General features: G+C 46.4%; 1 protein-coding gene across 2 annotated transcripts in view; it reads left to right on the forward strand.

The window, feature by feature from the left end:
* Positions 1-11,894, forward strand: part of LOC134207810 (nose resistant to fluoxetine protein 6-like) — a 77,306-nt gene extending 65,412 nt beyond the window's left edge. For both annotated transcript variants that reach the window (XM_062683744.1, XM_062683745.1), the window contains exons 3-6: positions 10,336-10,865; positions 10,929-11,054; positions 11,116-11,464; positions 11,526-11,894. In XM_062683744.1, coding sequence (XP_062539728.1) covers positions 10,336-10,865; positions 10,929-11,054; positions 11,116-11,464; positions 11,526-11,765 — 1,245 coding nt within the window. In that variant the 3' untranslated portion in view covers positions 11,766-11,894. The remainder of the gene's footprint in view (positions 1-10,335; positions 10,866-10,928; positions 11,055-11,115; positions 11,465-11,525) is intronic.
* The last annotated feature ends 2,374 nt before the right edge of the window (positions 11,895-14,268 follow it).

The following is a 14,268-nucleotide window of genomic DNA, read 5'->3' on the forward strand; positions in this document are numbered from 1 at the left end:
CAGTAATTGTCCATTACCGCGTCATGCTGGGCTCTGGCGTGGTGGACCTCTTTTCCCGAGCAACTCGTGGGACCAAAATGGAAAACCAAGGCAATTCTTCAACTAGTGGTAGTAGTGTAGGCGACAACCCCTTCGCAAGAGGTGGGTTGTTCAGGTCTCCGCCTAGGAGGCCAGAGGCAATAGTCGGCAGCTCAGTGCGCAGCGCCAGCGTGGGTCACTTAACCTTCCTCTCGGCTAAAAAAACGCCGGTAGAGGTTATTGACGGCCCATGGCTTGTGGAGGCGATGAACCGCAAACGCGATGGGCTTTCGGCCTTCGAGGTGGCGACGGAACAGCTTTGACTTTGCTTTGACTGGAACAGCTTTGACTTTGCGTCATCGAAGCATAATATCAGTAAGGACCTCAAGAGGAGCTTGCAGAAATTTCGAAAGTCGATGTTGGACGCCAAGCTGGAAAAGGCGGTCGGGACGGCCAAGTGCGAACCCGTGAAATCCATGGAGTCAAGGTCTACCCAGACTGAGGCCCAAGAATTCGCGGATTTGGGCAAGGTCGAATCGACCGAGGACGTGCCAGCGAAGACGGTGGTGCCAAAGTCTGCCCAGACCGAGGCTCAAGTATTCGCGGGCACGTCAGGTGGCTGCTCCAACGGAGCAGACACAAAAACGGGGAGACAGTCTCCAGGGATGAGCTCCTGGGGCCGCCCCAAAACGCGGAGGGTTACTACCCCGAACAAGGGTAGTGGGGCTGGGAAGCCGAACCCCGCCCAGGTACCTCCAAAACCGGGGAGGAAGGACCTGGAAAGGTCCGTCCACCCAGGAAAGACAGTGGTAAGGGGGTACGGCAGGCGGAGAGCGCTCAGCCGCCCCAGACCAGGGAAATAGAGGGGGATGACGCCTCCTGGACCCTGGTCAAGAATAAGAGGAAACCGAAGACGTCAAGGGCCAAAATGAAGGCCCAGGCGAATGAGGGTAGCAGAAAGTCTAGGGTAGGCGCCAATCGCTCCAGGGGCGATGCCCTAGTCATCAAAACGGACGAGGCTAAGTACTCGGACGTCTTGAATGCGATGAGGAGTGACGTCAAGCTCGGTGAACTCGGCGCCGACGTACGTCGAATAAGACGTACCCGGACGGGCGAGATGATCCTCGAGCTAAAGCGGGGCGTCTCGCAAAAGGGCGCCGCCTACAAGAAGTTGGCGGAGGAAGTCCTAGGCGAGACGGTCAAGGTGAGGGCACTCACGACGGAGGTGAATCTAAGGGTTAAAGACCTGGACGAGATCACCGAAGTCGAAGAGCTCGTTACGGCACTGCGGCGACAGTGTGAAGTGGAGGCGTCCACCGCAGCCGTTAGGCTACGGAAAGGTCCGGCAGGGACACAGGTAGCATTGGTTCGGCTATCTGCAGCTGACGCCTCAAGGTAGTCAAGTTAGGGAGCGTCAAGGTGGGGTGGTCGGTATGCCCTGTGGGCATATACGAGCAACCCGAAATTTGCTTCAAGTGCCTGGAACCGGGGCACAAGCAATGGGACTGCAAAGGCCCTGACAGAAGCAAGCTCTGTCGACGCTGCGGATTAGAGGGACATAAGGCACAATGCTGCACGATCCCTCCCAACTGTTTGATCTGTTCCAGCTTGATCTGGACTTGGCTAATGTCGGTACCAAAAGTACCTACAGCTGGAACGGCGCCGAGTCGATTATCGACGTTACGTTCTGGAGCCCTGGCCAAACGAGTAGTTCGAACTGGAGGGTAGATGATGGCTACACTCACAGCGACCACCTGGCGGTTCGCTACAGTATCGACTATACGACCAGCATTCAGCGGACGGAAGAAGGGGCGAGGCCTAGTCCTCGTATGTGGAAGACATCATACTTCGACGACGAGGTGTTTAAGGAAGCGCTCCGCCGCGAGCACAATACTCTCGTTCTGAGTGGCGAGCAGCTGGTAACAGTACTCTCGCGTGCATGCGATGCCACCATGCCTAGGAAAGTCCACCCTAGGAATGGGAAACCACCGGCTTACTGGTGGACTCAAGCAATTGCGAACCTGCGCCGCGCCTGCCTACGGGCAAGGAGGCGGATGCAGCGAGCACGCACAGAAGAGGAGCGTGTTGAACGACGGGTGGCGTTCGTGGCTGCTAGAGCCGCTCTGAAGACTGAGATTAGATCAAGCAAAAAAGCCTGTGTCAAAGTGCCAACGCGAATCCATGGGGTGACGCCTATAGGGTCGTAATGGCCAAGACACGTGGGGCGATGGCCCCTACAGAGCGGTCTCCAGAGATGCTGGAGAGGATCATCGCGGGGCTCTTCCCACGTCACGACCCAAGTCCCTGGCCTCCCTTTGTGGAGCTGCCACGAGCCAGGGTGGCCGACGAGGGAAGAGTAACGGTGGCGGAACTTGCGGGGATTGCACAGTCCCTTAGTGTAGGTAAGGCGCCAGGACCGGATGGTATTCCGAACCTGGCCATCAAAGCGGCCATTGCCGAGGCTCCCGAGATGTTCAGATCTGTTATGCAGAGATGCCTGGACGAGGGAGTCTTCCCTGAAGCATGGAAAAGGCAGAGCTTGGTCCTATTGCCAAAAGCGGGAAAACCACCGGGGATCCGTCGGCATATAGACCAATATGCCTGCTTGATACGGTGAGGAAGGTGCTCGAGAAGATCATCCTCAACAGGTTGTTGATACGCACGGAGGGTGCAGATGGTCTATCGAGTAATCAGTTTGGCTTCCGAAAGGGTAAGTCGACCGTAGACGCTATCTTGTCGGTTACCAAATCCGCGGAGATAGCTATCCAGCGTAAGAGGAGGGAAGTTCGTTATTGAACAGTAGTGACTCTCGACGTGAGGAATGCTTTCAATAGTGCCAGTTGGGCAGCTATTGCAGATGCGCTCCTGCGTCTTGGAATTCCCTAGTACCTTTACAAGATTCTCGGAAGCTACTTCCAGAATCGAGTACTGGTATACGACACGGAGGCGGGTCGGAAGTGCGTTGACATAACCTTAGGGGTTCCGCAAGGTTCCATACTGGGTCCGGTGTTATGGAACGTCATGTACGACGGTGTCTTGAGGTTGAAGTTCCCGGTGGGCGTGGCAATCGTCGGCTTTGCTGACGATATTACGCTGGAGGTCTACGGCGAATCGATCGAAAAGGTGGAATTGACTGCAGCCCACTCGATCGCAATTGTGGAGGAGTGGATGAGTTCCAGGAAGTTAGAACTGGCTCACCACAAGACTGAGGTGGTTGTTGTTAACAACCGAAAGTCGGAGCAACAAGCGGTGATAAGGGCAGGCAACTGCACGGTCACCTCTGAACGCTCCATCAAACTCTTGGGGCTAATGATCGACGATAAGCTCACCTTTGGTAGCCACGTCAATTACGCCTGCAAGCGTGCCTCCACAGCTATAGCGGCATTGTCCCGGATGATGTCCAATAGCTCTGCGGTTTATGCCAGCAAGCGCAAGCTTCTGGCTAGCGTTGCTCTGTCCATACTGAGGTATGGGGGCCAACAGGGCACGGCCCTGCGTATTAACTGCTACAGAACGAAGTTAGAAAGTACGTATAGGCTCATGTGCCTAAGAGTTGCGAGCGCGTACCGTACCGTGTCGCACGATGCACTTTGCGTCATCACCGGTATGATGCCTATCGACATAGTTATCGGTGAAGACATAGAGTGCTTCGAAATGCGCGGCACGAGAGGCATCCGTAGGACTATCAGGTTGGCCTCAATGGTCAAATGGCAGCGTGCGTGGGACAGTTCCACTAAGGGTAGATGGACATAGGTTGATACCGGAGATAGGTACGTGGGTCAAGAGGCGCCATGGAAATCACTTTCCACTTGACACAGGTCCTTACAGGCCATGGTTGCTTCAGACAGTACCTACACCGGTTCGGACACTCGGCCTCGCCCGAGTGTCCGGTGTGCGTAGGTTTAGAGGAAACGGCGGAACACGTGTTGTTCGTGTGCCCGCGTTTTCGCACAATGCGTGACCACATGCTTGCCACATGTGGTCTGGACACTACCCCGGACAACCTAGTTCGGAGGATGTGTAAAGATGAAGTTGGCTGGAACGCCGTTTTATCGGCTATCGTCCAAATCGTCTCGGAGCTACACAGAAGGTGGCGCGTGGACTCGAGGGATGGCTAGTTCAGGCGCAAATAAGAGGTGGTCCAAGGGTTCGGAGTCGGCTTCATGGGTCATACCGGTGCCCTGTGGTCGAACTCGATCCTTTTATCGAACAAGTGGCCGCGTGAAAAACAACATGGTATCGTCGCTTTCGCGGCGTCCGTCAACCGGGCGGGTTCCGAGCCCGAGGACGGAAAGGGGTCCTCGTCAAGGCTGGGGCAGGCGTAGGCACCGTGTCGGCAAGTCCCTCTGTGTGCTGGCGAATAGGCCCTATCGCAGAAAGGTCAATTTGGGGTGCACGTGGCATCATCATTCTTGATACCAGTCGTGCAGAGGGAAGCAGGCGCGAAGTCGACCCTTCCCACCTTCCGAGGACATAGGGCATGGTAAGGCCACCTGGAAAGCCGGCAACGCGCTGGCACGATACCATGGTGTTCTTCTAGAAAAGCGAGTTACGATGTTCGGTGCTGCAAGGACACGCAGCTAACCTCGAGGGTGCGTTGTGCACTGGCCCCCCTTTGAAGCATTACTTTCTGGTTGTACCGAAGGGACTATGGGTTTGGCGGCAATGGAAACGGTTTAGCGGGTCGGGAATGTAGTCCTGCCTCCCTCGGTGATCCCTAACCCCGCACTTCCTGGTCAACCCAGGATGTCTGTTGAGCAGATTCCCCCTCCATTGTTTAGGAAAAAAAAACACACACACACACACACACACACACACACACACACACACACACACACACACACACACACACACACACACACACACACACACACACACACACACACACACACACACACACAGAGACATCACCTCAATTCGTCGAACTGAGTCGATTGGTATATCACACTATGGGTCTCCGGGCCTTCTATAAAAAGTTTGTTTTTGGAGCGATCATATAGCCTTTACCGTATACTTAGTATACGAGAAAGGCAAAAAGTGGTATAATTTTCGATCCCATAGTCCGATATGGCCAATTTTCAATAGGAAACAACGGGACAGGGTTCTACGTCAAATGCAACTTGTTGTGAGCAAATCGGTTAAGGATATGTGCCCGAAAAATGAGTGACATTTTTTACGCGATTTTTCGTATGAATTTGTATTTTGGCCATAACTTTCGATCCCATAGTTCGATCTGGCCAATTTGAAATAGAAAACAATGGAACAGGATTTTGCGTCGAATGCAACTTGTTGCGAGCAAATCGGTTGAGTTTAAGTACCCGAAAAATGAGTGACATTTTTTACGCGATTTTTTCGTATGAATTTGTATTTTGGCCATAACTTTCGATCCCATAGTTCGATCTGGCCAATTTCAAATAGGAATTAATGGGACAGGATTCTGCGTCGAATGCAACTTGTTGCGAGCAAATCGGTTGAGGATAAGTGCCCGAAAAATGAGTGACATTTTTTACGCGATTTTTACGTATAAATTTGTATTTTGGCCATTACTTTTGATCCCATAGTCCGATCTGGCCAATTCCAAATAGGGAATAATGGGACAGGATTTTGCGTCGAATGCAACTTGTTGCGAGCAAATCGGTTGAAATCGGTGCCCGAGAAATGAGTGACATTTTTTACGCGATTTTTTCGTATGAATTTATATTTTGGCCATAACTCTCGATCCCATAGTCCGATCTGGCCAATTTCAAATAGGAAACAATGGGACAGGATTCTGCGTCGAATGCATTTTGTTGCGAGCAAATCGGTTGAGGATAAGTGCCCGAAAAATGAGTGACATTTTTTGAGTAGTTTTGCGCACACATACACACACACACACACACACACACACACACACACACACACACACACACACACACACACACACACACACACACACACACACACACACACACACACACACACACACACACACAGACATTACCTCAATTCGTCGAACTGAGTCGATTGGTATATAACACTATGGGTCTCCGGGCCTTCTATAAAAAGTTTGTTTTTGGAGCGATCATATAGCCTTTACCGTATACTTAGTATACGAGAAAGGCAAAAATAAGCCACCTTACCAAACTTTTCTATAAATATTTTGTATATTTGAATTATGTTTTTATATGCATCGTTTCAACTTGCCCCGCGTATCGGGGCAAGTTGAAACACTGCGTTGTATACAGACATAAGCTAATTCTGCCATATTAATAACAAAATGTATGTACTCAATGAATCACGCGGTTGTAAAGGTGACTATAATACTGCCAGGTTTCACTTAAGAGTCCCATGTAAGTTTGTGGCGATTTTGATTTTCTTTCAGAAATTAGCTTAAGGTCACTCCTGACAGAATCCAAGTTTCAAAGTGCTCGCGTTTTCGGGGGCACACCACTAGATACGGAGGCGGCGGACAACTGCCATTTTTGTTGATTCAGCTTTGCTGCGTCGCGTGAAAAAATAAAAATGACAGTTGTGCCACCGTTGTGCGTTGCTTTCGTATCGAGTGGTGTGCCTCCAAAAACGCGAGCACCTTTAAACTTGGATTCTGTCAGGAGTGACCTTAAGATTGTCTCCTGTTTAAGAAAAACTGATAAAATAGTAGGCTTTGTTCTAAAAATTTGAAAACAAATCCCACTTTTGTTGTCTCATCTTGATATTTGCTCACATAAAAATGACATTCCAGATTTTGATACTCTCTTCCACAAAAAATAAACTTAAGTATGGTTCTTTTAATTGTCCCACAGCAATATATATAGAATAAGAATATTATGCCAATTTTTTTTTAAAAATAGCATTTTTTTTTAATTTAGTAGTCTTTTTTCATTTCTCCATGTAAAACAAGTTTGAAAAATTCTACGGCAAATTACTCAAGTCGGAGAAAATGACATGAATGGGCAGTGTACAACAAGGTCAAAAGCGTATTTTCGGAGATCAAATTCTGGAGAACGCGCTACGCTGAAAATTTATCAAATTGATTTCCCCCTACTGGTGACCACTCGGATTACTATTCAGGATGGCTCATTTTGGATCACTTGTATATTCTGCACATGATTAATCCTACTGTGGCTTCTTATAAATGCACATTAATTAACCAGCCAGTGGAGTTAACGAAATGTTTACACACTCTATGTTTTATTTTTCTGAGAGTCAGTGCTCAGTAGATTAAGAATCTCAAAACTTCAGTTCAAACATGACCTCTTTTCATTATAGTGGAGATTGTAGGAGGGTTGCATTCGTGACGGAATGGGCGAAAAATTTTTTCATTTATTTTCAGAAGTTTGCATGTTTTTATAAATTTATGTTTTTCGAATATATGTATTTATGGACCATGTTGAAGTTTGGAAAAAAATATTACTTTTAATTGCGTGGGTGACGTTTTGAATTGTTGTTTCAACTTGCCCCGCACCACGCATTTCTATTTGCCCCGATGAGTTGAACATGCGGAGCAATATCAAACAACCAAAATACAAAAATTCAAACGGATCTTTCGTCGATTTTTCATAATCATTATGCTTATTCAACATTGAATGATTACACATAATGATTACCTACCGTGAAAATTTGATGAAAAAACTCTTCCAAACATCGTTTTGAGACCTGTTTCATTGGCACGTCAAATAGTTGGTTTGGATTTTGCAAAGGGCGAAAAATAAACAATGGCAGGAATTGGCTTTGAAAGCTGCAATCTTCCGGGAATGGCAGTCAGAAGGTGCGATTAGGGGAGTAGTTTGTTGAAAAAAATAATCAGAGCATTCGGGCATTTCCTATCTAAATTACAGCTGCCGTTTCAACTTACCCCGCATTTCAACTTGCCCCGGTGTACCTTACGTGAAAAAGCCGCTATTCTACTCTCTCACAAACGATGAAAATACTGACGTGAAAAACGTGGCGAAGGTGGCTGTCTTCATAAGAGGAATTGATGGTCATTCTCGAATGACAGAGAGATTCGCAGTTTTGATCCCAATGCAGGGAATAACTAACGGGAAAAACCTGACGGCTGTTAAGACCTGTGTGAAGAAACTTTTTTTCTCCTTCGAAAACTTAAGTGACCTTACGATTGATGGAACAACAGTAATGACAGAAAAGAACAATGGTGTCGTGACAATTCTAAGCAAGCATAAACAATCACATATGTATGGCGATATTTCCCTGCCATTGCATATTCATCAAAAAAAATCGATATTCAAAAACGATCAATATTCCTCAAGCATGGACGCTCGTTAATAAGACAATCAGCTCTATAAACGTTAGGGAACCCAACCTTGCGAATTTCAGTGTCTAAGCCGTGGTACCATGCTTGAGAGATTATGTTCTTTTCGGAAAGAAAATGTCAATTTTTCTACAAGATTAAGGAAAACCACTGAACGATCCGGAATATATGAGTTACTTGCCATTTCCAGCAGATATCGCCAAACATCTCAAAGACTTGAACATAAAGCACTTTGGCACAGTGGGTTTCTGGAATCTGGTACATTTCTACAAACACTTCATGCAAATCTGCAACGTTGCATCAAATGCAACAACGAAAACAAAATAATTAAAAAGATTTTTTGAACGCAATAAAATCGTGTTTAGTTTTTCTAGAAAATGAGAAAAAATAAGATTATTTTGAAAATATTTTAAAAGTTATGAACCGAATATTTTCTGGCCCGGAAGCAAGTATGAATTCTAAGAATTGGCCCGTGGCTTGAAAAGGTTGGGCAGGCCTGTTCTATATGATATATGAATGATTCGTAATGGTTGTTTTTAAAGGCGGCTTATTAGGCCTGTGCAAACCTCCTGTCTCGTCGGAGGGCCGTCGTGCCAGGTCTGTTTAGCGTCCCACCTAACATCAGGACTTGAGCTTGTGCGCTTTGAGCGACACACGGTCGCTTTGGTGGGGCCTACTTGTGGACATGCAGCTTTTTATAGAAGTTTAACAGAGTCCACTTTCAAACCCCACGCCTGGGGAGGGATCGTCAAGCCCTTAGACATAGTCCCTGCTGCCCATGATAGAATTAAAATATTGCCCTCCGTTCTCTTTCAAATCGACATCTATAAAACATTCTTCTTGCCTGCCATATCCTAACGGAACTATCAAATCTATATTTTCACCTCTAATTCTATCATGAACATGTACGTCTAAATTTTTAAGATGGTATTAATTAGCATTTTCATATAATTTTTCCATTTATCACTTGTATTGCTATTTTGTATTTTAAAATAAAACTTTTTTGTTTTTTTAATTGTTCAATATTGATTATTTTGAGGAAAATTTTGTAATTGTTCATTGCTCATATTGATCTATTTATGGAAATTTTGTATATTTTTCCGTGGATAATTGCAATTTTTGTTTTTAAAAGTGCTAATTAATCTCGGGCTCATTCAGTAGCCGCTAAGTTGCAAAGGTCGACGGACGTCCTTCGTAGCTTAATTGGTTAATGCAGCAGTCTAACGTACTGAGGGTCGAGGGTTCGAGTCCCATCGAAGGGAAAGTGGTTACCTCCAATAGGGTAAAATGCCCAATAGTGGACCCCCTAGTAGCGGAATTTTGCTCTTCCTGTCATAAGGCTTAAAAAATTTCAACATATTAACTCTGCTTGATATCTAACAACAAGCTCTGCATCCCCTCTTCACGATACATACATAAAACACCCAAATACACGACGTTATTCGTTAAAATTAACATTTTAAAGTCTAACTGAATTCGCCCTATAGTAGACCCCCTGGGGGTCCATAATAGGAAATTGCTTCCCTATAGTCGACACTTCATTTGATTTTCATGTCCCGTTTCGGGACGTTCTTCTTCCCTATTATGGACCCCCCAAAATATTCCTATAGTGGACACTCTCGTGTTTAGTTTTTATAGAATTGTAAAAAATCATCTAATTTTACTTTCCATAGCATTTCCAATGCATGTAATCAAATCATAGGACTGTAAGGTAGGTTCTCCCGATAGAATTTCATAGCAAAATGTTGGCATTGTGCAGTAATAATGCAAAAATGGCTGGAGGGTCCACTATTGGTTGGGGGTCCACTATAGGGCACTTTACCCTACATTTTTCAAATCAAAATCTTCGACATAATGTACAAATTCACATCTGAGTTTTCAGAACATAGTAAATTAATTTTTGTTTTGTGAAAAATTCTTAATGGTGCATGAAAATTTTGCATCATTATTGTTCAAACCATGATTTCTTTATTAGCAATTTCCTATTTTTTATGGAAATTTTCTTATTCTTCTTTGAAATTTTAGTTTGCTTTCTTAAATAATCAAGCATTTTTAATTTCTTTTCACAGCAAGCCAAGTACATGCGCAATACTTTTCTACTCAACTCGCCCCTTCTCGTGGACACCTTCCTGCTGTTGAGTGGTTTCCTGTTCACTCGCCTTCTTCTCATCGAGCTGGACAAACGCAATGGCAAGATCAACTTCGGATTGCTGTACATCTTCCGCTACATTCGACTAACCCCCGCATATGGGGCCATCATTGCTCTGTACGCTACGTGGCTTCCTCGTTTGGGTAGTGGTCCTCTGTGGGACAAAAGGATGCTCCTGGAACAAGCTCGCTGCCGCGACAGCTGGTGGCGCAATGCTCTCTACATTAACAACTACCTCGGAACCGATAGTATTTGCATGTTCCAATCGTGGTACCTGGCGGCCGATACGCAACTGTTCGTGCTGGCACCACTGCTGCTGTATCCTCTTTGGCGGTACGGCAGGCGGGTGGGAGTTACTCTACTTGCGACGGTTGCGGCGCTGTCCGTAGTAATTCCCTTTTTAGTAACATATTACGGAGAACTGGATCCCTCGTTGATGATCTACGCGGAGTAAGTTACGATTTGTTAAGAAAAAAAAATATAAAATTCTCACAATGGCTTAAACAATTTCAGTGAGGTGACTGACTTGCAATCGAACTCGTACTTCGCCAACGTCTATGTCAAGACTCACATGCGTGCGACGGCCTACATTTTCGGACTGGTCGTCGGATATCTGGTGCATATTATGCAAGAGAAAAAGTATGGGCCTTCTGGCTTTGAATTTTACATGTATTTCAACTTCATAGTTATTCTTCCCCAGCATAACAATCGGCAAGCAGAAACTGTTTTTAATCTGGACAATCTCAACTGTAGTAGGAACGTCGTCAATGATGGGCATTACTGCGTTCTACAACTCCACCGGAACGGAGAACTATCTGTACAATGCCGTCTACGCAGCGCTTCATCGACTCGGTTGGAGTCTCTCCAACGGATGGCTAGTGCTAGCTTGCGTAACCGGACACGCAGGACCACTGAAGAAATTCCTCTCGTCGCGGCCGCTGGTTCCGATCAGTCGGTTGACTTACTGTGCCTATCTGACGAATGGACTCGTTGAGCTGTACTTCAGTGCTTCGCAGCGTGTCCCCATGTACGGTGGTGTCATAAATATGGTAAGTAGAAAAAAACAGTGACGTTTATTTTAACACTTCTAACCATTCCTTTCTTCCGTAGACGGCTGTCACTCTGTCCCACGTGATTCTTACTTTCCTGTCGGCGCTGGGGTTGTGTTTGGTTTTCGAATCGCCGATCCACGGAATCGAGAAGATACTACTGAGGAGGGCACGTCCGGTCAGCGGTCGGGCAACCATTGGAAGCCATCATCAGCATACGGCTGTGCAAAAAGGTGTGGCCACCAACAACAGCAACGGAACGGCGTGTACGCAAAGCACTTCGGATGATTCGAGCGCGTGATGCTGATGGTTAGCTTGTAAGTGAAATGGCTTCTGAGATAGCTAACGAAAGTGATTTTTGTGAATAAGCTATTAGGGTTAAGTAGGTCTTATGAAGGTGATATGTTGAATTAAAGATTTTATACATTTTCTCAGTATGTTTAGTCGATTTCAATCACAAAAGAATTTCCTTGTCCAAGCCAGTAATTGTGGTCATCACACATTTTATTAACAAAATTCTCCAGTTTGAAGATTCTAGCTTTCTCTTGTTTACAGTCCTTACCCTACTCTGCTGACAGACAAACCTGAATCTTGCTGCAGAAAACGGTTTATAAATACTATGCTTCTATTACATATTCTTGCTAATGCCAGTTACCGCTCAGCTTCTGAGACGAGCAGACGTATTTTTGATTGCGCTCTCCGAAAGTCAAGCGATTAAATCCTGTGGTTTATTTTTCATCCGTTCGTGCCGCGTCGCGCTTTAGTGATCCGCGATGAGGCGAGAAAATACTTTTCGAATAGATTACTCGCGCTTCCCAGTGAAGCCGTCTTTCGAGAAGGTGCATGGCTTCTGCCACACTGTTTTAGGGCTGAAGAAAGAAGATGTTGTGAGATTCCAGTGCCACCGCGGTGAACAATGTGCGTTCGTCAAGGTTAAAGACCTGACGCTCGCACAAAAAATCGTGGACGAACACGACGAAAAGCATGAAGTGGATATTGCGGGGAAGAAGCACAAGCTCCATATAACCATGAAAGATGGAAGTGTGGAAGTGAAAGTGCACGACTTGCCGGAAAACGTTCCCGAAGAGAAGATCGTCGGTTTCCTCAGTGCGTTCGGCGAAGTGATCTCGCTACGCGAGCTGACGTGGGGTGATGGTTTTGAGTTTGGTGGGATTCCGCTCGGCATATGGTCGGTCCGTATGCTGATTCAGCGAAACATTGATTCGTGGGTCACGATCGATGGTCAGCAGGCGTACATCGTCTACAAGGGGCAGATTTCTTCATGCAAACACTGCAAAGAACAAGCCCACACTGGCATATCTTGTGTGCAGAACAAGAAACTGCTGGTCCAGAAGAGCTACGCCAACGTGACGAAACAAGCTGTGCCACGATCACAACCGAAGAAGACAAGCGGCACAAAACCTTCGGTCGTCAAACCGGTCGGAGAGTGTACTATCGCTCCACCACCAGCATCGCTGGAGGCCTTTCCCGAGCTGCCGAAGCCAGCGAGTCAGACCGAACCGTCTGGCTCATTAATTGTACCAGCCAGCCAGCCACCGAGCATCGTTAGAACGACGTCCCCAAGCCCGTTGTTGAACATGCAAAGCGCGTGCAGTTCATCATCGTCATCACTGCGCACACAAACGTACAGCGCCGAAGCAGTCTTGGCCGACTTGTTTAAAAAGCCTGTGACTCGATCGCAGAGCCGAACCACCGGCAACGAAACGGATGACTCGTCAACATCCACAAGAAGCGGGCGAAGCCGAGGACGTCCACCCGGCAAAAAGCAACGATGCGACGACGGTGACGACGAGCAGGGCGTAGATTCTCTTCCATAAATGGCTCTCACGTCGTACAACCTCGGATCCATCAACATCGGAACTATCACGAACCCCACGAAACTCCACGCGCTCCGAACCTTCATCAGTAGCCAAAGCCTCGATATCGTGTGTCTGCAAGAAGTCGAGAACGAACAGCTTTCCTTGCCTGGCTTTGTCGTTTTTGCTAATGTAGATCACACGAGGAGAGGGACCGCTGTTGCAGGGAAGGAGCACATCCAGGTCACTTGTAACTGTCGGCTACATAATTAAGGTGTGTGACTCGGTCACAAATAATTTTCTGAAGTACTTGATGCGACTTTGGGCAATGCTTATGGGAAGAAATGAGAGATCTCCCATTCTCCCACTGCCTCTCCCTATTTCCACGACACACTCACTCTCGTTTCAGTAGATTTGCTGACAGCGGTTAGAAAAACCGTGGCAAAAAACTCAGCCAAGATTCCGTGCAACATCCAGGGCCGGACAAGGGGCGGTAGAACTCACGTAGCACGTATAGAAAATTCGTCAAACTCGGGTTTGGTCGGATTCTTATGAGAATGTATTAAGGTCGTACTCGGCATGCTAGCACGGTGAAATTAATTCTGCTCGGAACGTGCTAGAGAGCAGTAAGTGCGCGACGTGAGTAAAATCAAAGTTCGCAAAAAGTGCGTTTTCAGACTTATAGTGATTTTTTTAATATATCTGTATTGTTCTTTCTTAGGTCTAGTGGCATTAAATAGCTAATTACGCTATAAATAGTATTAGTAGTGATCTAACTATTATATACAAGTGGTTAGTAGTGTAAAAAAAAACGATAGATACCAAAAAGAAATCTAAAACCTATTGTATCTTAAAGCTAGGGTGGTGTTTCAATGCTAGTTCCCCCCGTGGCGTGTAACTAAGTACACTGAAGATCGAATAGAAAAAGGTAAATTTTCAATATGTCGTATGAATTCGAAGAGATACTAGTCGTTTTAAGTGCGCTTG

Source organism: Armigeres subalbatus, chromosome 1, assembly GCF_024139115.2.
Source record: "Armigeres subalbatus isolate Guangzhou_Male chromosome 1, GZ_Asu_2, whole genome shotgun sequence".
Taxonomy (NCBI): Eukaryota; Metazoa; Arthropoda; class Insecta; order Diptera; family Culicidae; genus Armigeres; species Armigeres subalbatus.